We start from the raw sequence: 25,334 nt of genomic DNA, 5'->3' as shown, positions 1-25,334 counted from the left end.
TTGTCTACCATCTATCTATAGTTTTGCATGTGTTGTTGTGAAGTTTTGCTTGATATATCCCCCAGAAGAATCTTGTGATAACATAAGTATTGTTATCCTTCTTTGGTTATTGAGGCTATAAACACAAATAAAGATTTGTTCAGAAGCACAGGGGACTAGCACAGGCAAAATCTAGAATTCAGAGTCTCTGGTGCTGAGATTCATTGCTTGTTACCACTGCTAAAATGATTTTTAGAGCTGCAACATTATTATACAGTGCAGAATCCCAGTTGTCAGAGGGGATGGGCTGGCTCTTAGGCATGATGAATAGGTTTTATTTTGAGTGCCAACTCTAAATCAGTTGGTAATAGCTGCCTGGAGTACTGTGTGGAGGAGAATTCTGAGGTCTTATCTGAGTTGCAATTATTCAGTGATGTTTGCCATGAATGTAAGATCTCCCATACACACTTGCCATATATTTTCCACCTCTGTTCTAAGACCAAAAAAGGTATTCATTATGATAGGTATCCATGCTGGTTTGTCCGCTGATTCACCATAATGATGTAGGAGAGCATTCATGAAAAAGCATCTACAGAGATTTTGCAGTTTCTGGAAGCTGGTTTTGAACTAAATACGTATACTTCCTCCTTTGGTGAATGCGGTTAATAAAACGTAAAGAGAGCAGTAAGGAAAGCTAACTGACATGAGTACCGACTAAAGTAATTTCCTTTAAAGGAGAGATGCTTGTTTTCCTTGCAGAGTCAGTTATCTACTGCTAAAGAAGGGTGGTTTCTTGAGCACTTGTAGTGAGTAGTATGTTGTATTGAAAATTAAAAGTGTTCAGTTCTGGCGGCACCTGGGTGGCTCAGTCAGTTAAGCGTCCAACTCTTTGTTTCAGCTCAAGTCATGATCTCATGGTTTGTGAGTTTGAGCCCCACATTGGACTCCGTGCCGACGGTGCACAGCCTGCTTGAGATTCTCTCTCTCCCTCTCTCTCTTTCTTCCCCTCCCCCTCTCACTCTCTCTCAAAAATAAATAAATTAATTAAAAAAATAAAAAAGTGGGGCGCCTGGGTGGCGCAGTCGGTTAAGCGTCCGACTTCAGCCAGGTCACGATCTCGCGGTCCGTGAGTTCGAGCCCCGCGTCAGGCTCTGGGCTGATGGCTCAGAGCCTGGAGCCTGTTTCCGATTCTGTGTCTCCCTCTCTCTCTGCCCCTCCTCCGTTCATGCTCTGTTTCTCTCTGTCCCCCAAAAATAAATAAATGTTGAAAAAAAAATAAAAAAAAAAATAAAAAAAAAAGTGTTCACTTCTGTGAAGATGCAAACACAATCAGATGAACTTTATTTGAAGCTTCGATTACACTCTAGTTAATAAGAATACACTCTATGAAGCCTGTTTAACAGTATAGCAAAATGCATTTCATTTTAAAATTGAGTATTGGAAGGCTGGGAGATTACTTAATAGAATTAGGTATGATGAAACTATAGAGGTGACCCCTACTCTTCATGGATTCCTGGTGCTGGGAACAGTCTCAAAGGCTTATAAATGTGGTTATATAGATCAGAAAATTCCACTATGGCTTTTCCCACTTTGTTTTTGTTTTTGTTAAGAATCACACCTTAGGCATTAATCGATGGGTAATTTTGGCCATAAATCAGGCTTGCAAATCCATAGTAGATAGCCTTGCCTGTTGGAATCTTGGAGCATAATACAAATGTTGTTAGCATCCTCTGTCATTGGGTCTGTGGCAGCACTGGCTATTTGCAAGATGGAGTCCATATTACCTTTCAGTGCTTGAGTCCTGAGGTGATGTCTCAACATGAGTGATATGAAGGACAATAGGAAATTAGTGGCTGCTCATCCTTCCACATGTCTGTCCACCAAATCTGCCAGAGTCTCCAACTTCTAGGTCTTATTCTATCTCTAAAAATGTACTTGGGCTGGCATTATTGTGTGAGGGAAAGGATCCCAGAGAGACACATGAAGTATAATCAGTAATTAAGGAGATTAATTCATCATTCTCCCTGTCCCAAATCAGCCTTGTTACTTTATAGTATTGTGGTCCCAAAAGAGTTAAAGTAAGGGATATTGGTTCCTGCTGATCAGGCCACAGTGTGACACCTCCTATAGAACTCACCATAAAATTACATTATTTAATAGATCTGAGTATTGCACCTGCTATCTTATCTCCTCGTAGGTGATTAAGTTTCCCACAAATGCAATTTGTTAATATGGGGCCACATCTTTTCAGAAGGTAAATCTGTGAAATTTGGCAGGCAGTTGCTTTGCTGCAGGTGCAACATGAAAGACCTTGCCCTGGCTTTGCCAAGAAGAAAAATGATGTTGTACTCAATTCCTGGGAAAAATATTCTGACACAGAGAGTAGAATCTAATTCCAAAAAGGGGGAATAGAATTCTAGGGCCCAAATCATGTGCTTCTCTCCCTTTTGGGGAGTATACTACCTCCAAAAGGCTGAGTGGGAGATCAGAGTCTTGTTTTACATGAAGCCAGGTATTGAGCAAATCCCCTTGTTAAATGAAGTCCTCTGATATTTGGAGCTGCAGCCATTTGTGATGATAAATGATGACTTTTACTCTTATGAGCTATGAGAGCTTAATTAGAGCTTAATTAAAGCTAATGCTCAGAATTCTTTGGAAGGTGGAGTGATTAAAAACTAACTTCCATATTGAATAGTCATACTGAAAAGTTGTGTTTGAAATACATGGCATCTCCACTCTGGAGCCCCATGCAATCCTGGCTGGGTCTTCACACCTAAGTTAAAGCAAGAGCTATTTTTTGCATTAGAATTTCCTTAGCCAAGGCTGCAAGGGGATCAGTGCCTGGGTCCATCTCAGCCCCCTGTGCATTTACACAGAAGGTCGTCTCTGAATCTGCAACTCCAGCTCGCCATACACATGTCTCAGGGAGTCACTGGTCATGCTAGCTATCAGCTTCCGAGGGCCAGACACCCAGGGTCGACAAACTTCTTCCCATTGCACAGTGGAGTTGGGCCGGATTTCACTGAAAGGATGGAAAAGAGAGGAAAGGTTTTACTCTTCAGAGAGGCAGATCCAGTTCCCACCTTGATCAGGAAGCAGTAAGAACGCCTGCCTGATTCATACGCTCTCCTTCTCTCAATGGATGGTGGTTAGAAGACAAAGGGCTGATTCCAAAAGTTCTGATGCAAATAAGGCCTCTAGATGGGGATGTGCTAGAGACAGACCCATTGGGTCATGGTTCCTTCCACTTGAATGCATCAACTGGCCACCCAGTAGACGTGTGGTGAAGCTGGGGCTGAGCCTCCCACCAGCCATGAGCCAACTGAATTCTAGGTTGTCCTCCAGCCTCCACAGCAGCCTCATTGATGTGACTAATCTCCTTTGGCTCACTCTGGGCCACTCTGGTTCTCTTCTGGATTAGACTCCTAGCTGAATCTCCAGCTGCCTTTGCTGAGGTCCTGATAATCTAATTAGTTATTGCCAATTCCCTTGGAGTAGACATTGTTCCCAGGCCCAAGATCTAGAACATAACCTTACCTGCTGCCAACTGATGGAGTATTTGCATGCTCTATAATTCATAATCCTGTTTAACCAACAAAATGGGTCCCTTTGACCATGCACTTTTCTGCTACTCATTTGTATCCATCCTGATAATGGGACTGACGTTTAATGGTTCTGGTATTCTCCTCTTCCTTTGCAGCCTATTTCTGAGGTTTTCCTAAGCTTCATGGTCAAGCCCACTCCAGTGAATGACTGAGGTCAATCGGGGTTGAGGGGATTTAGGCTTCTCTGGATGCTTCACATATATCACCCTATTGAAGCCTCAGGAGGAAGTTACATGTAGGTTTTATATACACGATAGTCCTTTGAGATAGATACTATTTAACATATTTAATAGTTAAGAAAAATGGAGGAAGGGGTATATGGGTGGCTCAGTTGGTTAAGGGTCCAACTTTTGCTTTCCATTCAGGTCATGATCTCATGGTCATGAGGTTGAGCCCCAGGTCGGGATATGCACTGGGCATGGAGCCTGTTTGAGATTCCTCTCTCTCTCTCTCTCTCCCTTTGCCCCTTCCCCAGCTCTCATGCTCTCTCTCTATCAAAGAAGAAAAGAAAAAGAAAAGAAAAGAAAATGGAGGAAAAGAAAAGAAAGAAAAGAAAAAAAGTGGAGGGATAAACAAGCGAAGCAATTTTCCAAGTTCACACAGCTATTAATGGACAGAGGTGAGCTTTGGACTCAAGATGTTCTGAGTCCCAAATTCATGCTCTTTCTACTATTGTATTTCATACAATATCTGCCAAAAGATGAGTTTTCTGACCACCGCACTAGTTTTTTTGTTTTTTATTTTTTTGTTTTTTTTTTCACAAGCAAGACAGATGCCCTTTTATTCAATATTAAGAGCTTCTTACAGTGTTGTTCATGGAGGATTCCTGGTCTTTGCTCTCTGACCCTCAGGGAGGGTGTGTGCTGGGTGTCTTTGCAGGGAATCCTGGGCCAACATTTCTCTGGGAGAGCACTGGGGAGATGAATATACCACCATGTGTATATTAGAAAAGGGACCTGCTTTCATGGGATTATTGAGGCACAGCGCATCAGAATTAGAAAGGACTTAGAAATCATTTAGTCTAGTGACTTCATTTTACAGGCAAGGAAGATTAGATCCTATGGAATCCTCCACAGTCACAGTCTGATGGCCCAGACCATGGAAGAACAAAGATATGCTGGGGGACATGAAGAGTGTGCTCATGCTCAGAAATGAGGAACATGTTGTACAGAGGCATTCTGTGAATACATCCCTAATGGATGGCACTTACTACTAGTACCATGAAGGGGCTGAGAGACCAAAAGAGCTGGGGATGCTCTAGCTTCAGACTGGGGTGGTTACAAGGAAGGGGAACTGTCAAGGAAAGTCTGGAGTGGTTCAAAGACCTCAGCTATGTAAGCCCCCATTTGTCCCTGGGTGCCAGGGCCATAGAGCATCACTTTAAGCAGAGCCAAAGTACAAGGAGAAATATGGAGCCCCATACCGGTGTTTAACCTATTCTATGTAAACTTAGAACCCCCAAATTTCCTTAAATAGAGCTAAAATCTATGTATTTTAGCTGGCTGTGGGTGTACATCCTCTGGAATAAAAAGGGGAAATGCCCCAAATCTTAGAAATCTAGGCACTAAATAAGAAATTCTTTTCAAACTCTTATCTCTGTGCCCAGTGAATTGGGAAAGGCATCTAAGTCCTTGGGGACTCCTCACTTTGGAGCTGCTCTAGGCATTGACTTTGACACTACTGGTCTAAATGTGTTAATTTGGTATTTGCTAATTATTTTCCTTATTTTTGTTCTTTATAAATGTGATTCTATACATTATTCCCATCCATTATATAATAGGCAAATTATGTGAAAAGTGCACACACATCACCTATATAGGTATTGTTCAAACTCAGTAAGTTGATTTTACGATTCAAAGTTTGAAAAACATTGACCTCACCATGGGTTTCTTCACCTATAAAAAGCGGACACTGTGGGATATTGAATAGAGTGGGGGGAGGGTGGTGGTGAATTACTATTTGTACTGCACTTGGAAGCATGGCAAAATATGGTAAAGTGCCCAGTGTTGTTTATAAAAGTAGTACTGTTGTTGCTATTGTTATTATTATTACCACAATCCCCTTTGTGGTCATTGCTTCCTCTGCCTGAACTCTCTGTAATGTAACTAGGAAAGTAAGCTCCCCCTGCCTGTTTGCAGAGCAACAGTTCTCTGTCCTTAATTTACAGTGATTAATTCAATATGAATACATGTTTTGAGGTATTTATCTCTCAAGAGCTGTGCTATTTTTACCCTGGTCCATTCATTCTTTCTTCCCTGGTTTCCCCAAGTGATCAATCAGAAACACTTAGCAAAATAGTCATCCTGCTTAAGGATCTGGTCTGGGGCCATGTAATGCAGGTGACTACCTCCAACAGAAACTATAATCCCCAAGCTTCACTTTGTTATTGGTTCTTACTCTTATACTCAGTCCCATAATGATATTTGTACATGTATCTCATACATGTATACATGCCTACTCAAGAGAATCATACAAAGATACTCATAAATGAAGATACACTTGCATGTCTAAGTATGCATTTACTTACAGATAACTATGTACAGAAAGAGAAAAGAATCATTTACCCATATTGGTAAGTGGAGTAATACTGGAATAATCCTATTTGCCTGGGGATAGATGTTGTGATAAATGGTTCTCGGTTAATGTGCTGAGCTATCAGGATATGCTGGCCATTTATCATCTTGAACGCACGCAGGCAAATGGGATTATTATTACAATAAAATGCAACTATCTATGGGTTGTTCTCTGTGTGTCTAGCCCTCAGCTTCTGTCCTACTTGAGAAACTCAAAATTTAAGACAAAATTTACAAAGTCAGGGAACTTTTCTCTTGAAATAACTTACTGAACCTGATCATTTTTTAAAGAGAAAAATGAATCTGGAAGATGAATTATTTGATGCTCTGGAAGGATCAAGTGCAGAAACTTGAAAGCTGAGAGTCTGTGGGGGCAAGCACTTCCAAGCATCCGAGATAGGAGGGAGGCGGTGGGAGAAGGCAGACAGGTAAACCATCTCGGAGCACAGTTGGGTCTTACCCTGAACAAGGAACAAGCAGCACTGCCTTCCTTGTTCCTAGTTCAATTGCATGTTTTCTGGCTCCTGCCTTCCAGGCTCCCTGCTTTGAGCTTGAGACCCCTTGCCTTCTAGGGCCCTGGCAGGAATGTGGGTGGATAGGTAGGGGTAGTGATTCTCTTGATGATTCAAGATGTGTATCCTAGAAAGGAATTCACTCTTACGAAGGATTCTGATTCTGCAGAATTGCTCTTTTTAAGGGTCCAAGTTGTTACATGGATCTGCCACTCTAGATCAGATCTTGGCAGGAGAGGGTACCCTGGAGTTCTTGTAATTATCTGACAATATGGATGTGGGTGCTGGCTGGCTCAGGTCTTAGTTGTGAATGTGTGTGCTGGAGTCAGGAGGAGACAGAGAGAATAGTGCTCTTTCCAAAGTCCCAAGCCCACCCTAGGTATTAAACATTTTCTCTCTCAAGTTCTTTCCAATGTTTGACAGTCTAGGAGAAATAAAGCTACCCTTGCATTGAGAGATCCACCCTATGGATCTGGATTCCCAAAACAGATTGAGGACCTGGCTTTCTGTCTGTTATCTATCTGCAATAGACCAGTGTGTTGCAAGTAAGTACCAATGGTACCTTAAAAAAGAGTGTGGGCAGGGCATTTGCCTTGTGTCCATGTAGGGACTGGACTCTTCCATCCTTTCCATGATTCACTCCACTTCACTACCCCAATGTAAGATAGTAACAATAAATGCCTAGACACTCAACCCACTTGGAGCCCTATGCCTTCCAAATGGTGGGTCTTTACACCATGTGATGATTAATCTTTCTTCTAACACACAGATGGTCTTTTTTCATGCATTGGCCTGTAATCAAGGTGGGATTTGGGGCATAGCCAAGGTGTACAGGGACCAGGGGGTTCTGGTAGCTTCAGATGAAGCTTCTGGGGTTACTGTCTGAGAAGGAAAAATTGGATGCAGCAGGGGGCTGTTTTGAAGAAGAAACTTGTTTCACTTTGCCTGAGTGATTCTTGCATCTGATTCAAATGGGAAGGTGTGAGAAGGGGTGAGTAAGGCTATCGGTTCTGACAAAAGCAAGGCTATCACTGCTGACCTCTCCCTGTGGCTGAAGATGATTTCTAATTTATTTTTTTTTCCTGCAACTTTCCTATTAGCACAGGAAGGGTGTTATGTTTTGTGCTTGCATTCTTTAAAAAGCACTCAAATTATTTTCTCTGTTGTTTATTGCATTCATGGGCAGCAGGCATTTCTTGGACAATGGGATTGCAAAGGCTGTGAGCACTGTAACTTAAAAGAAATGCAGAGAGCACTTAGTGGGCAAAGTGTTCTTTAAAGGCATCCCAGAAGGGGTGAAGGAGGCCTTGGCCTGGTCCCACAGATTCAGAAGTAGCTTTCAGAAAGCGCATTGAAGATAATTCCTAACATCATCAGGCACTTTCCGCAGCCCTCCACCTCCCCTTCTCTATTTTAGAAGGTCACCCACAGGAAATATGCGAGATTGATTGATGCTGACAGGGACTTATTTGTGGTAGAAATGAAAGTAATAAACCTCAAAGATTGGGATCCATTCTGGGTGTCACAATTTCAGAGAAGCCCTGACAAACTGGAGTTAGGTGGGAGATGGGGGAAGCTGAAGCCCCATCAGGGGTCAGAGGGATGAAGTCAGGGGAGGTATGAAGAAATGTGACAGTTGTTTGCAAACATTTGCAGGGCACCAGGTGGAAGAGAGTTGGGCTTTGTTCTGTGCCAATCCAAATGACAGGATCACTGGGTAGGATCAAGAGGTAGAATTTTTTCCTAACAATTGGAGCTACCTGACCATGAAATGGGCTGTGTTGTTGGGTGATACTCTTTGTCAGTAGAAGTCCTAGAAACTGCAGTGCACAACCCAATTGCACTAGGCATGGATGAAGCGATTTCATTCTTATTATCACAGAGCCTGAGGTCCCCTGAGAACCCAGTCTGCAAGTCTTGAGGCTCACCTTTATTCTGTTGAAAGGAACAGTTCTACAGTGCATGTGTCGGCAAAATCTGTGGGGTGGCGTTGGGAAGAAAGGACCCTTGCAAAGGGACATCTTTCAGCATCATATCTGCCACATAGTAGGTACTCAATAGATATTAGTAGCACTGCTACGTGAAGAGGTGGCAGGGCACAATGCTTGAGACTTAGGTTCTGAATCAGCCACCCCGAGTCTGAATCTTGGCACTACATTTTTTTAAATGTTTATTTATTTTTGAGAGAGAGAAACAGTGTGAGTGGGGGAGGAGTAGAGAGAGAGGGAGACAGAATCTGAAGCAGGCTCCAGGCTCTGAGCTGTCAGCACAGAGCCTGACGTGAGGCCCAAACCCATGGACTGCAAGATCATGACCTGAGCCAAAGTGGGACGCTTAACTGACTGAGCCACCCAGGCACCCGACACTACTCTTATAAGCTGTGAAACTCGGGCCAAATCAGCCAACCCCTCAAAGCCTCAAACTCCTCTACTACCTCAAGGGAGATGCTAATAGCATCCTCATTAGGGTGGTTTTATGGATTAAATGATGGAAGTGCCAGTCAAGTCAACCCTACTTTTACCCCATGACTCATAGAAATGGCCAATAAGAAGGCAGCAGCTTCTCAGACACATTCCTTGGGCATTATATGTAAGTTGGGAAAAGACAGAGAAAGATAAGCCTGCCCACGTCACTTCTCACCTTCTTAGTCCCCACCCCAGGCCTTACCGGAACATCTTCCTCATTGGTTTTGTCACTCCAGGACCATCCAGGTATATCCAAACATTTCGCAGAGTTTCTTTTAGAGGATTGGTGAATTCAACTGTCACCACCATGTCAGAACCAACCATCCTAGTGCCACGGACCTAAGACATGAGTTGGGGGAGGAAAATGCAGTTCATTAGCAGCACATAAAAGCTTTCTGCTCTCCTGTGTCCTTAACCATCTTCACTTTTGCTGGTGTTACAGAATGGTTATTCTTTGGCAATGGAACCAGGATGATGAGGCTAGCTGATTGCTTTGACTGGGGGATACCTATTGAGACAAAGATGGAAAATTACTAATTAGGATCACACTCTTTTCCTCATTAGGAAAATCACCCTAATTAGAGCTCAGGTTAATAGCCGTGACCACCAGCTGCTCTCTATCAGCAGGAGATGGAAGTGCACTTGGTGTAGCAACACATTTCCATGGTGAGGGTGGCCAGGCAAACTCTGCTTCTGGACAGGACTCAAGCTTCCTGCCAGGACACCGGGCGGGGGGGGGGGGGGGGGGCGGTGTCTGTGGAGGAATTCCTAAGTTCAAGAGGAAGAGATGGCTCCAGGGTGACTGAGCCTTCTTACTTTTAGGCATACTTCGAAGAAATATGGCCAAAGAGGGAGTCATCACTGTGGAACTTGAAGAAAAGGAATCTGGACGCTAAAATAGGCCAAAAAGACTTTTCATCCACAGCTACAACACCTGAGTCCAGGAGAGAGTAAGGCTCTTTGTTAGTGAGTTTATCTATGACAAGTCTCAGAAGGATTGGGTATTTGGCAAAGCGTCACATGAGGTGGCCTGAATTCAGTGTCAGTTCAACACTTACTAGTAGTGGGGCCTTACTTAACCTTTTTGAGATTCAGTTTTCTTGTCTCTAAGACTGGACTGACATTCCCATGGGGTTGCTGACGTGGAATGCTATTACTGTTGGCTCTTTGGCTGTGTTTATTAGGTGCCAGGAATGGTATGCCTTCCCAACACCAACCCAGTGAGCTGGAAAATGGCCAGGTGGCTATGGGGTTTGCTTGTTTGTTTCAGAGGTATGTATGCTGAATGGATGGATCTGCATAAGCTCTATACAACTTGGGAATAATAATAGTAGTTCTTCCTTTCTAAGAAAAGGGTAGAATGAGAAAATGCATGTAAAATAGCTAAAACACTGCATAGCATGAGACAGAAGCTCCATAGCTTATGGCTCATACTGTTTTTGGAATAGCAATGTTCAAGGTAGCTTGTTTTATTCACCTTATATTTATATTTTAGTGCACTTTCAACTCCAACATGTAGCCAGTGCCCAGCAAACATTTGTGAAATTAATTTCACTGTTTAACAATGGAATTTATTGATTGAGTTTTCTACATAACAGCCCAGCCATTGTTATACCCCATTTCTTTAAGCAGACATATAATATAGAAAAAAATCATGTGGAAATGAACCTTTTTATGAATAGAGGGAAAGAGGAAGGATAATGCCCAGGAAAAAGACTCTCACTTACTGAATCTGCAGTAAAGAATAAATCTTCATTGCTTCACTGTTTAAGACACAATTTGTGTCTAAATTTATGTCTATGGGATTTTAAAAATCTATGAGAAAAATGAAAATTGCAGCCCAATGCTCTGTGTTTAGTACATTCAAATCCACACCCGCTGGGGTGGGGGTGGGGGATCCTGCCATCAGAGGGATCAGGGGGTAGAGCCACGATCATGGTGGTGACCATGGCAGGTGTCACCAAGACAGCACAGATTGCATGCCAAGTGGTGTGTCTAGCCTGTCACCAGTGGTCTTCAGCCTGGCATGCGCAAAGAGTCACCTGGGGGACTTTAAAAATCACAGAGGTGTAGGCCCACTCCCAAGCAATTAACTCAGAATCTCAGGCAGAGCCTATAATAAGTTTATTTTAAGCACCCCTGTTGATTTCTAGGAACCAACTTAGAAAACTGCTCCCCAGTTGAAAATCTCTGATGCAGACAACACATTTGGAAGACAGGCTGAAATTTTCACTGTCTTCCCCAGATGCCCTGACTCTATCGATAGAGATACTGGAAGTACAGAAGTGCATTATTAGAATACTCTTAGTGTTCTTGGCTTAATTCTCAAGTGTGGCTGACATATTTTTCATAAGTTGGGAAAAAAATTTCAGAACACTTTCACATTTAAAAAAATACAAGATAAAGATAATGTTTACAAAAACTGAATTGGAGAAAGTGGGGCTACTTCAGAGATGCTGTTGGTAGAAGTCTGCTGGGATCCCTTTAATTTCAGGGAAGAACTATTTTAGAGCCATCTGCCATCTTCATGGCATGCTATTACAAGTATGGACATAAGCCCCTTGCAAAAAATCTGATAATAGCTACTGGCCCTTCCTCAACACGACATACACAGTGATGAATACAAGATACACCTCTCACATGTGGTTTTAGAGGATTCATTACAGACCCAGAAGGTCTCTCTATGGCCCTCCCTGGGTCTGTGGGCTCCAGGTGAAGAATTATTTCCATACGCCAATTTCCATGCTAGCTCTGCAGGAAGACTCCTGCACTGTGGAAAGCCAAGTGCATCCTTCCAGGTCACTCTTGACAGTGATGGGGAAATTTAGTGTTTGAGAGGTTGGTGCCCATGCTCAGGCCTTCACGGACAGGCTTTAGATCTGGCCATGACTTGAAGATTAAGCCTTCTCAGATATCTTCATGCCTAACCAGTTTCCCCTCAGATGTCATCATCGTAGCCAGCTGCTACCATGGGCATGTAAATACTGCCCAGGCTTCCCTAACAATGGAGTGGGCAGGAGGCCAGAGAGAAGTGGGGGCAATGAAAGGAGAGGCCTATTCTCACATTGTAGAGTGCTTCCTTTGCACTTAATGAACACTCATTTTCCTTTTCCCGACATTCATCTTCTGTACCCAGAATTTAAACTTCCTTTGCCTGACTACTGAGATGATAATGAACCCTAGAGACTCTAACCAAACCAAATACAAAAGCCTGTGTAACATTTAACATCACTGTTTTCTGTTTAGGGAAATTAAGTGGAGATACGTTCCTCCCTTCTTTTGAGGAAAATGGAACGCACACATGGTGTTTTCACAGTATGTGCTGATTTGAGCAAGGAGCATGTTATGGTATCTGCGAAATGCTGAGAAGGCCATGGTGGATGAAAATGTCTGTCCAAATCTAATTTTTTAAGGAATCTTCACCGTTCCCCTCTCTTTCATGCTGTAAAAATAATTCCATATCATTGTAGTTATATTTTGGATTTTCTTGCTATCATAAAAAGTTAAACAAAAGAAGCCCTAAGCAATCCAGAGAAAGTTAGGTCAGGGAGAAACTTTTATGTGTACTTACTTTAGAGAAGGGTAGCCATTACTCAGGCCAAAGAAAAAAGATAAAGTCTATGTCATACTGCATGACATCAAAGTCTTTTCCATGTGTTTGATGGCTCTGATTGTTTTCAATATCCCATTTAAAAATACATGTTTTGGGGGCACCTGGGTGGCTCAGTCAGCTGTGTCTGTCTCTTGATTTTGGCTCAGGTTATGATCTCACGGTGGGTGAGGTTGAGCTCTGTGTCAGGCTCTGTGCTGATAGCACAGAGCCTGCTTAGGATTCTCTTTCCCTCTTTCTCTGCCCCTCCCCTGCTCATGCTCTCTGTCTCTCTGTGAAAGTAAATAAATATTTAAAAAAATAAAAATATCTGTTTAAAAAATTTTTAAATGTTTTTATTTATTTTTGAGAGAGAGAGACACAGTGCAAGCAGGGGAGGGGCAGAGAGAGAGGGAGACACAGAATTTGAAACAGGATCCAGGCTCTGAGCTATCAGCACAGAGCCCAACCCAGGGTTCGAACTCATAAACCATGAGATGCTCAACCGACTGAGCCACCCAGGTGCCCCCAAAATATCTGTTTTTTTTAAGTTTTTATATATTTTAAGAGACAGCATGAATAGGGGAAGGGCAGAGAGAGAGAGGGAGAGAGAATATCCCAAGCAGGCTCTGCATTGTCAGTGCAGAGCCCAATGTGGGGCTCGAATTCACGAGCCTATGAGATCATGGCCTGAGCCAAAGTTAGACACTTAACTAACTGAACCAGGCACTCCAATGAAAATATGATTTTAAATATTGACATAAAATATGATGATTTTCCAAGTTAAATACCATTCTCCAATTTTGACATCCTGAGTTCTTGTCTATCATACTGCTTAATGATAATGACTAGCTATTTTGATTCTTTGTGAACAAGATAGTTACTAACACAGATACACACACATACATGTAAACTTTTAGAGGGAATTACTTTATAGGAAGTCACAAGATCTCTTCCATGGAGCATATGCTTTATAATATGCATAACTGTATTCAAAATTGAAATGAAATGAGGGAAAAAGTTTGAGAAAGAAGTAGTTTAGGTAGCAATATAATTCACACAGTTTATTATTAGTTCACCTCACAACACTTACTTCAAGTGCCATCAATAATGTATTACATGTATTATTGGAAAATACATTTTTTCTTCTCTCTAGCCTTGCTGGTAATAAGTAGCTTCTTATTTGTGAACTCTGCTTACCAGCACCAGCACAACCACTGCTGAGTTTAGCATTTACTACATAATACTAATGGTTTTATGGTAGTCAGGCAATGTTCTCAGTCTGCACTATCCAATATGGTAGCCACTAGCCACATGTAGCTATTTAAATTAAAATCAATTAAATTAAATTAAAAATTCAGTCCTTAATTGTACTAGCTACATTTCAAGTACTCAATAACTACCTGTGGTTAGTGGCTATCATATTGGACAGTGCAGATTTAGAATATTCCCATAATCATAGAAAGTTCTATTGGACAATTTTTGTTAAGTGATTTACTTATATTTATTATTTAATTCTCGCAAACCTATGAGGTAGGTATTGAATCTTCTTTTTATAGATGAGGAAATTGAGGCACAGAGAAATTAAGTAACTTGTTCAAGGTCACATGGACAATAGTAGGGGAAGTAAGACTTGAGTATGGAGAATCTGGTGCCAGAGTCTTGACTTAATCGCACCCCCTATACTGATAGCAATAATAGCAATAATAGTAATTAGTTATTAATTAGTTGGTAGTTACTAATTAGTCATTAGCAATAGCGATAGCACCTCACATTATTTTTAGTGTTTACTTAGTAATGCAGGCATTGTACTCATAATTTTACTTACACAGTCTTCCCTCCAGCCCTCCCTATGGGCTTGGGGGCAAACATTATCATCATCTTCATTCAACTGATGTCATTCTGACACTTAGAAGATAATCAAAGGACCCGAGTTACAGAGCTAGTAAATTGGCAGAACACAGATATGAATCTAGGTCTTTCTGACTCCGAAACATTCATCTTTAAACATTACGTACACTGTCATCTCTGACAGCAGAGAGGCAAAAATAGTAATTTTTAAAAATGAAAATAGCTTCTTCATTTTCTGAAATCCACTGAAGAATCATTCTCAGTATTACCTTCTGTTACCACTAAACTTCCAGGTAAGCATGATGATTATACTAGAACCTGAACTAAATTTGAAAATATGTGTACAACCCAACTCTTTGTGTTTGACTTCATGGGAAAAGAATCTGATTCCTATGCCAGAGTAACATGTGACAGGGTAGCCTTGGGGCCTTGATATATTACTTGACGATAATAGGATTTTCCATTTAAGGTAAAGATAGAGATATCATTTTAGAGCACAGTGGGATCATATAAAGGTAGGTAAGATTCGTTATTCTTGAAGTTTTACTTTGTGTCTGTGTGTGTGTTTTTTACAATTAAAAAATAGCAAACAGGAACTATAGAGAAGAAATTATGTTTTAGGCATCAGCAATTTCTCATTTGCATTCCCAAGTCTAGGTTGTTCGATGGCTGTGCTGAGTGGGGAGATGCAAATGCTCAGTTTACAGTGGCCGGGCTCACTCACAGATGTACTCTAGGATGCTCTCTCCTGGCTGACAGAGCACACCCACTGTCTGCTCCTCTGTGACCAACAGCCACGGTTGGGTGGAGAGTCAGCTCCTCGAGCATGTAAAGTCATGGCTGACGGTGCCCCACCTGGGACCCTTTGGGGATACTTACAGCCCATCAGGGCTGACGTCTTTGTTTTTCTCCACAGATTGATAGGACAGTGGGAAGGGGCACAAATGTAGTGGTTGGGACACAGAAAGTGACCACAGTTGGAGGAAACCGAGGGGAACGTGCTGGACTCAGGGTCTAAAGACAATGGGGTTGCCACTGTATGTCTTTGGACTAAGTCATTTGAACTCTCTGGGCCTTGGTTTTTTTGTGTGGTTACTGGGAGGATTCAATGTGATATTATACGTGAAATCATCTGGCAGAGCATCTGAAACATAGAATTTATTGAATCTAAACGCAGTTCAGGTTTAAAGGGAGATCATGTTGCCAGAGTGACCATGAAATCCTTCTCACCCATGAGTTCTCTTATGTGGAATGATGCGGATATAGTTTCTCAGGTACTGGAGAAGACAGTCACAAAGCAGAGAAACTGCCAGCCTCCACCAACACTTGAAAGAGAAGTGGAGAAGCCCAGGTCCCCACGGCTCTGTGCCAGCCTGCCTGGTGATCTATGGTCCTGGTGACCCAGACATGTGAAAGAGACATGGAGAACCCAAGGGAGGTTGGAAGGGAAAAATGTGCTTGGTTGGAGACAAGGGAAGGAAAAATGGGTCGGGGTTCAGGGGACATTTAGAACACCAAGTCTTTGTTTTCATTTTTTTTTTTTTTGCCTCACTGGAAGGTATCAATATTTAGGTGGTCGCAGAACAAAATGCAACTATAGGAACGCCTCACAATTTACCCAGTAACCGTCATGGTGACATTCATTTCTCAAGTGGTTTCCCAGTTTTACCCTCCCCTCCAGGGCACAGGTCTATGCATTGGGATGCTGGAGGAGTAGGGCTTGGGCACTCCCCACAACCACCCTCTGCCTTGCTCTACCCTGGTTAAAATGGGAGGGGCGCCTGGGTGGCGCAGTCGGTTAAGCGTCCGACTTCAGCCAGGTCACGATCTCGCGGTCCGTGAGTTCGAGCCCCGCGTCGGGCTCTGGGCTGATGGCTCAGAGCCTGGAGCCTGTTTCCGATTCTGTGTCTCCCTCTCTCTCTGCCCCTCCCCCGTTCATGCTCTGTCTCTCTCTGTCCCAAAAATAAATAAACGTTGAAAAAAAAAAAAATTAAAAAAAAAAAAAAATGGGAGCTTGGGGGGCACAAGCAGAGAAGGAGCAAAAAGGATTCTACACTTAATCTCAGTAAGAATGCTGAGTGCCAGTTAAGAAAAACTGATGGTGTTTCAAGTCAGAAGAGATGTGGATGTGGGGCCAGCACTGGGGTTTATCTGTGCAAGTTAGGAAAAGGGCACTCCTTTTTTGGCATGGCAGGTGGAGAGTGGGATGGATTTGGTCCCCTCTCTACCTCCCCCATCCCCAGGCTGGGTGCAGCCTGCCCCAATGTGGGTGTTGGCTTGGAGTGGGGCCCACTCAGAGGAAGGTCTTGGCACCCATGCTGGGGAGACATTTCCTATGTGGCCTGTGTTATCCTTATGACTACAAGCCCAGAAAGCTGAGACCCCACTGGTCAGTGCTGGTCCTGCTGATATTCTGCCTGTTGATTTCTGTGAATTCCCTCCCTTCGCAGGCTCTGTATACACGGTAGCCAACCCATGCGAGAAAACAGCAACTGTGCTTCTGGAACTGACCTAGAGCAGCCACTGCTAGAAGGAAAATCAGCAATCTCTCCCTATTTCAAAGAAAAAGTCAATAAAAATGTTCTTGGTGTTGACCTTTTCTCTGTTTATTTTTTTAAGAGCAATTGCTAAAACCTATTTATGGAGTGGGCACCAAATAACTATTTGTTGAATGAACTGAATACATGAATGAATAAATGAGTGAATGGCTAAAAGGGAAGAATCAGAGGGAAGAAAATTCTTTTATCCAATGGAAAAAATATGCTCACGCTGGGATGCCTGGGTGGCTCAGTTAAGTGACTGACTCTTAATTTTAGCTCAGGGCATGATCTCACATTAGTTGGTTCGAGCCCCAGATCAGGCTTTGTGCTGATAGCGTGGAGCCTGCTTGGAATTCTCTGTTTCCCTTTCTCTCTGCCCCTCCCTTGTGTTCTCTCTCAAAAATAATTTAAGATTTAAATTATTGCTCACACCAATGGAATATTACTTGGCAGTCAAAAAGAATGAAATCTTGCCATTTGCAACAACATGGGTGGATGGAACTAGAGGGTATTATGCTAAGCGAAATAAGTTAGAGAAAAATAAATATGTGATTTCACTCATGTGGAGTTTAAGAAACAAAACAGATGAACATAGAGGGAGGGAAGCAAAAATAAGATAAAAACAGAGAGGGAGACAAGCCATAGGAGATTCTTTTTTTTTTTTTTAATTTTTTTTTTCAACGTTTATTTATTTTTTTGGGACAGAGAGAGACAGAGCATGAACGGGGGAGGGGCAGAGAGAGAGGGAGACACAGAATCGGAAACAGGCTCCAGGCTCTGAGCCATCAGCTCTGAGCCATCAGCCCAGAGCATGACGCGGGGCTCGAACTCACGGACCGCGAGATCGTGACCTGGCCGAAGACGGATGCTTAACCGACTGCGCCACCCAGGCGCCCCCATAGGAGATTCTTAAATACGGAGAACAAACTGAGGGTTGCTGGAGGGGTGTTGGGTCGGGGGATGGGCTAAATGGGTGATGGGCATTAGGAAGGGCACTTGCTGGGATGAATACTGGGTGTCATATGAAAGTGATGAATCACTAAATTCTATTTCTGAAATCATTATTACACTATATGTTAACCAACTTGAATTTAAATTTAAAAATAACAACTAAAAAGGATACAAATAAAATCTTGCTCATGTCACTCTTGGCCAACACCTATACAGGTGGGGGCGTGGCCCAACCTCAGGGTGGGGGAGGAGGTGAGGCAGGTCAAAATGCTGTTAAAAAAGCTTGGAGGCGGGGCGCCTGGGTGGCGCAGTCGGTTAAGCGTCTGACTTCAGCCAGGTCAGGATCTCGCGGTCTGCCAGTTCGAGCCCCGCGAGTTCGAGCCCCGGGTCGGGCTCTGGGCTGATGGCTCAGAGCCCGGAGCCTGTTTCCGATTCTGCGTCTCCCTCTCTCTGCCCCTCCCCCGTTCATGCTCTGTCTCTCTCTGTCCCAAAAATAAATAAACGTTGAAAAAGAAAAAAAAAAAGTTTGGAGGGGAACTTGGATGGTTTAGCCGGTTAAGAGTCCGACTTTGGTTCAGGTCATGATCTCACGGTCTGTGGGTTCGAGCCCTGCATCGGGCTCTGTGCTGACAGCTCAGACCCTGGAGCCTGCTTCAGATTTTGTGTCTCCCTCTCTCTCTGCCCCTCCCCTGCTCATGCTCTGTCTCTCCTTCTCTCAAAAATAAATAAACAGGGGCGCCTGGGTGGCGCAGTCGGTTAAGCGTCCGACTTCAGCCAGGTCACGATCTCGCGCTCCGTGAGTTCGAGCCCCGCGTCCGGCTCTGGGCTGATGGCTCAGAGCCTGGAGCCTGTTTCCAATTCTGTGTCTCCCTCTCTCTGCCCCTCCCCCGTTCATGCTCTGTCTCTCTCTGTCCCAAAAATAAATAAATGTTGAAAAGAAAATTAAAAAATAAATAAATAAATAAACATTAAAAATTTTTTTTTTCAAAAAGCTTGGAAACAGTCAATCGTTCTCATTTTAAATGTTTAAAAGATTTTTTTTTTAAATTTGGGGACACCTGTGTGTTGATAGCTGTAATTAAAAATTTATTTTTTAATTTTAAGTTTTTATTCTAATTCCAGTTAGTTAACATACAGTGTGATATTAGTTTCAGGTGTACAATATAGTGATTTAACACTTCCATATAACACCCTGTTCTCATCATCACAAGTGTCCTCTTTAATCTGCATCACCTGTTTTACCCAACACCCCCACTCTCATGGTAACCATTAGTTTGTTCTGTAAAGAGTCTGCTTCCTGATTTGTCTCTCTTATTTTGTTCCCTTTGCTTGTTTGTTTTGTTTTTTAAATTCCACATGAGTGAAATCATATGGTATTTGTCTTTCTCTGACTTATGTCGCTTAGCATTATACTCTTTAGCTCCATCCATGTTGCTGCAAATAGCAAGATTTCATTCTTTTTTATGTCTGAAAAATATTCTTTTGCACACACACACACACACACACACACACACACCCCTCTCCCATATTCTTTATCCATTCATCCATCTATGGGCACTTGGGCTGATTCTGTATCTTGGCTACTATAAATAATGCTGCTATAAACATAGGGGTCATGGTTGTAATTTTTTAAAAATCACACAAGTAGAAAGTGGTTATGTTTTCTTCTCACAAAATTGTTCCCAGTTCATAGGAGAAAATTAGTTCTACTGCTGTTTCCTGACGTTTTGCAAAGGTTGCAGGGTGTGTTCCACGTGATAATACTAAAGAGCTATTTTAGAATGACACTTGGAAGAGTTTATTTCCCAGATACTGAATGGAGGTCGTCTGAGGAACAGATGAATGCCTAGTCTCTCAGTCTTACCCCAGGCACTTTGAGGGTCGTTCCCCTCCTGTGAGGGTTCCACAGGGAACAGCGCATGTGCTGAACACCCAGAGGTCAAATTTGATGTCACCAAATAAGGTTATGTTCACTATAGGCCAGATGGCCACATGCTACCCTAAGCAATTCTCTGGGGTGTGCCAGCTGGATTCACAGTCATGGATGTGACCAGGCAGGGGACATTTATCAGCAACTACCAGGTCTTGGTGTGGTCTAAGCATTCTCACAACCATCACTGATGTTAATACTCACAACTGTAAATTTAAAAAAAAATTTTTTTTAACGTTTATTTATTTTTGAGACAGAGAGAGACAGAGCATGAACAGGGAAGGGGCAGAGAGAGAGGGAGACACAGAATCAGAAGCAGGCTCCAGGCTCTGAGCCATCAGCCCAGAGCCTGACGCGGGGCTCGAACTCCCGGACCGCGAGATCGTGACCTGAGCTGAAATTGGCGCTCAACTGACTGAGCCACCCAGGCGCCCCAACAAAATGTTTTTTGATAGCATGGAAAAAGAGATACATGTTCATTATAGTTTACTGGGTGTCTCTCTCTGCCATTTTCCACATGAGGATCATCTAAGGCCACACATGGTGGGTGCTGGAGATAGCTAACTGGGAGCATGATTTAACCTAGTCTCAATCTTTATTTTCACAGGGACAAATGTAGTCCCAGACGGGGCCCCTTAGGATGTAAGAACATGTCCACTGAGCTAACTGCTTTGGTTGACAGTGACATGGGTTCAGATAGGTGGGCCAATATTGTTCCAGGTTGATCTTTATTTACTCTACAAAGGGAGCAAGGTAGGGACAGCAGCACACTGGTTGCCAGGCTGCTCCAGTCCCAAGGCTGAGGCTGGGGACTCATGGAAGAAGGCAGTGCCTTGGACAGAGGCTTTGAAGAAAAAGGAGAAAGAAAACAGGGTTCTATTGGGAGGGCAGAGCTGACAATAATGTTACATTCATGCTCCGGAATCTTCACTGGAGCTTCTGTTCACAGCCTATTATAAATTCTCAGGCAAAAATGACTCTGAGCTGCCTTTCTAGGTTTATCTTCACTAGTCTCCTGTTGCCACCCTCGACTCCCCTCAAGGCAGGCCTCTAGCTCTTTCCATGGGCTGTCCATCTCTCTGCTTGCCTGTTGCTTGAGATGTTATCCATTCCTTGAGGATGGCCTATTGTTCTGCAGCCTTGAGTTTTGATGCCTCAACCCAATGTGATCTCTCTTTCCCTGAAGAACACAGACCCTTTGTTAAGGCAGGCACTTTCTGTGGAAGTTCCCATGTGAGAGCAGTGTAGCCTTGTGGTTATCTGCATGGTCAGAAAAATTCCACTCCTTCCCTGATCAGCACGTGATCATGGGCAAGTCCTTTATGGACAGAATGGCAACCATACTAACAATGCCCCCAGATGCTCAGTGTTTACTCTGCATGGGACTTAGGCATCCATCAACTCATTACACACACACAACGACCTATGAGGTGAGCACAGCTCTAGTGCAGAGGAGAAAACAGAAGCTATGATAGATTAAGTGACATGTCCAGGCTCACACACATGAGAAGCAGGTTTGATCTCAGAGAATTTGGCTCCAGAGCCCTTTTACTAAGATGCTACCACCCCCCTGGGGCCTCTGTTTTCTCATCTATAAAATGGGGACTGCAATGATACCCACCTCATAGGATGGTCATGAAGATTAACTAATATAATACAAGAGAAGTACAATAATCTAGAGATCAGTGGTTCCTAGCTGCTGTCATTGTCATCACCATATGCTGGTGTCCCAAATTAAACTGGATGGGCTGGACAGTCATGTCCTCCTAACCCTTTGTGTCTCATGTGGTATCACTCTGTGCCCAGCATATTCATCACAGTGACTTTGAGAAAGTCTGTCTGCTCTGGGCCTGATCCAGGCTCAAAGAGATCAACAAAGGGTTCTAGATTTTTCCTAGAATTTGGGAACATGTGTCCTAAGTAATTGTGGACCCCTGAGCCATTGTGCTTTTGTGCTTTCATGGTGTTTGACTCCCTTGCCAACTCCTGCTTTAGACAAATTGTCTAACCCCTCTCTCTGAGGTCTCCTGGGCAATGTTTCAACATAACATTTTCTTTCTCCTCTCCCCTCTGCCTTCTCTCCTCTCCTCTCCTCTCCTCTCCTCTCCTCTCCTCTCCTCTCCTCTCCTCTCCTCTCCTCTCCTCTCCTCTCCTCTCCTCTCCTCTCTCCCTCTCTCCTGTTCCCCCCTTCTCTCCTGTTCTCTGTGTCCTCTTTCCCTCTGTTGGTCACTCTCAGGGTAGGAATGGCTACCTGGACACACAGGTGCTTTATCCAGGAGAACCTCTTCCCTTGCTTGGATTTAGTGCATCCCTGGGGCTGATATGGTAATAGGTTAGTGGTTTAGGGGCAGCTGATGTGAAGCTGCTCCTGTCTCCTTTCCTGCACAAACAGTACTGGACAGGAACCAGGATTTCCATCTCACTCGTGCTGGAGTCCTGGTTCAATGACCCTGCCTCTAAATAAGTTTCCTCCAGGAACAGCATCCCCCATCTCTTTCTGGAAATAAAAATTAAAAGGAAAACTGACCCTGCAACTCTTTTAAAGGACACTTGCCCTGCCCAGGTCACTCAACTTGTGGCAGAGGCATTTTCATCACACTGCTTTTTAAGTCAACCCAGAAGATAGCCAACAAATAATCCTTCACAGAAATAATGTCTAAAAGATTGGGGCACCTGCGTGGCTCTGTTGGTTGAACATCTGACTCTTGATTTCAGCTCAGGTCATGATCTCATGGTTGGTGAGTTTGAGCCCTCCATCGGGCTCTGCCTTGGTGTTGTAGAACCTGCTTGGGATTCTCTCTCTCTGCCCCTCCCCCACTAATGCTCTCTCTCCCTCTCTCAAAATAAATAAATAAACTTAAAAAAATAATGTCTAAAAGACGAAAAGGATTAGTTGCCTTTATACATCCAGTTTATTGGCAGCAGTGCAATTAAATTCTATCTTATGCTGTGGTTTGAGGGTTCCGCAGCTTGGAGGGGCTCCTCCTGAGCCCCTTCACAGGCACAGGGCATGGGTTCATAATGAAGCAGAGCACGCGGCCCTGCCCCCGAGGGAGCACCTGCCATGGGAGGGGGGGCCCCGCCCTGGTTATGCACCGGCACCTGATGCTACTGATTTTGTGTTCTCACAGCACTGACACACCTCTGGAGGAGCCCTCTGCTACCCCTCCATGCATTTGTTTCCTCTTCTGCCTGCAGACTCTACACACACTCATTTTCCCTCTGTCTCCTAAGGCCTCTTTCCTGGATGGTGCTGTGACAGACCACTGTGGGTGGTGCCTGAGTGGAAAGGCTCAAAGACACGTGATGACTTAAGCCTTCCTTGAAATGAAGGGCCTGGGCTCTCTGTCTCAATGGGCATGACGGGTCTGTGTTTGGATGAGCCGCCTAGGGTGACTCATGTCACGGTCCTCAAGTGCCATCCACACGGGTGCCAAGACTCAGTGACAGCCCCACTGAATGCTACAGGATAGTCATTAGCTTTACAAATGATTCACAGCAAGTGATTCATAAGACACAAGGAGTGCTACCTCCCCTCCCCCACCACCTTTAGGGGCATTTAAAGTATGCACAACTTGGTAAACTTTGATTATCACTTTAGAAGAATGAAGCTTAAGACCTGTGCTAACTCTTTTAATCACTTCAGGAAAAATGTTCTTCAGCAACTTGGGAAGGCCTCTAATCCCTGGGTAAGGCTCACAAATGGTGTCATACTCCAAGGACATGGATGGAGGTGTGGATTTCTGCTCATAGGGCAGGAAGGTGTCTCAGGATGTGGTTACAGATGCTGCCAGTGCTCCCTCAAAAGAGGGAGCGACTAGGTTGCTATATTTGCCTTCCATTCCCACCCATCCTCAGCCCTCCTCTGCCAAATTCCTTTGAACCACTTGGGCAGAGATTTCTGGTGGTAAATGGAGAGACAACATTAAAACTAGTAGCCAAACAGTCAAACTAACCCTATGGTGACAGAAGTCAGAAAGGTGGTTGTCTTGGTGGATGGGGGGTGGGAGGGTTATTGACTGGAAAAGACACGAGGATGGAACTTTTTGGGATTTTGGGAATCCTCTATGCCTTTATCTGACTAGTGGTTGCAAGGTGTATACATATATAAAAAGTCATCATCACCAAGCTGACATCTCAGTGTGTGCATTCTACGGTATACAGTTATACTCCATGAACAACATTACTGCCCCAACACAGGTGGGAGATGATCCCAGTGGTTTCCATTTCATGCCACGCCTGACCCACTTTATTCTGGAGACACTGAAATTCTATCTGTATCCATTACACATCTTTATCTTCCTCCACAAGTATGTTTATACCCATAGGTTATATTTATATCTGCAGCCACATCTATATATTTAAATCTGGAGAGGAGAGAAAAGTGTTCTATGTGTGTGTCTATATATAGGGCAGTTTACTTCTTTCAAAGAACAGGAGGAGCTTAGCTCACCCCTCCTCATGGTTTTTTTTTTTTTTTTTTTTTTGAGAGCAGGACATTCACACACACACACACACACATGCACTAAGCCTAGTTGTCTGATCAACCACCTTTCCTTCTCCCTTATCTGAGATGGTAAAACTGACCTTGATGATGAGCTTGGGGATCGCCAGCACGGTGGATTTCTGCTTGGCCAGAACGTCCCTGGTCTCACTGACACGCGCTGTGACAAAGAAGTGCAGGAACCCTTGCTCTAGCAGCTGGCTCATGTACTCGCCTGCTCTGATCAGCACTTCCTGTTTCTTGACTGGTGGGGGAGAAACAAACATACAGAGCATTAGGCCCGGAGTGAGACCTGCTTGACTTGCCCCAAGTGCCCCATCTTTCCCATACTAGCCCAGCATCCACCAGAAGCACAGCAAAGGTCAGGGGCAAATGGAACAGAGTCAATCAAGGACAAAACCTCCTGCTTCTCAGGTAAAACAGGAATGTGCTAGAAAATTTAATATTCAGTAAGCCTTACTAGAGAAAATGAGCCGATTTGCTCCCAACAGTGCTTTTGCTATTGTAGAAACGCAAAGCTGCGACAGAGATGTTCAAAGTCAAAGACCAAGGGGTTTTAACTGGGGCTGCTTTGAGCTGACCAAGGACAATATCAAGATGGCAGATGTGGAGTAGTGAAACCCAAGGCCACTTCATACAACAAGAAATATCTCATAGGCCATAGGCCACCGTTAAGCAAAACTGTCAACTACTTAAACCCTCCCCTTGTAGTGCTCCACATTTTCTTTCCAGCCTTTTATGTACCAATCTGACATGATTTTTCTATTTAAGAGAAAGAAGCCTTTGAAACCAGTTTTTACCCTAGGCATTCAGCTCTCTCCCACCCCCTTTCTAT

At 43.6% G+C, this 25,334-nt stretch overlaps 1 protein-coding gene and 1 long non-coding RNA gene across 3 annotated transcripts in view; one reads left to right on the top strand and one right to left on the bottom strand.

Moving 5' to 3' along the window:
* Positions 1–1,297: 1,297 nt before the first annotated feature.
* F13A1 (coagulation factor XIII A chain) overlaps positions 1,298–25,334 on the bottom strand; it is a 165,198-nt gene continuing 141,161 nt past the window's right edge. For both annotated transcript variants that reach the window (XM_025917200.2, XM_086706357.1), the window contains exons 13-15: positions 24,583–24,743; positions 9,337–9,473; positions 1,298–3,001 (exon numbers count right to left, since the gene is read on the bottom strand). In XM_025917200.2, the coding sequence (XP_025772985.1) occupies positions 2,848–3,001; positions 9,337–9,473; positions 24,583–24,743 (452 nt within the window). In that variant the 3' untranslated portion in view covers positions 1,298–2,847. The remainder of the gene's footprint in view (positions 3,002–9,336; positions 9,474–24,582; positions 24,744–25,334) is intronic.
* On the top strand, positions 4,074–17,168 carry LOC147580790 (uncharacterized). The gene is made up of 2 exons (XR_015251089.1): positions 4,074–4,203; positions 17,025–17,168. It is a non-coding gene; the product is annotated as an uncharacterized LOC147580790 (long non-coding RNA).

Source organism: Puma concolor, chromosome B2 (genome assembly GCF_028749965.1).
Source record: "Puma concolor isolate L17-30 chromosome B2, mPumCon1.1.hap2, whole genome shotgun sequence".
Taxonomy (NCBI): domain Eukaryota; kingdom Metazoa; phylum Chordata; class Mammalia; order Carnivora; family Felidae; genus Puma; species Puma concolor.
The sequence above is the reverse complement of the archived record's forward strand: the minus strand, read 5'-3'. Positions and strand labels throughout refer to the sequence as shown.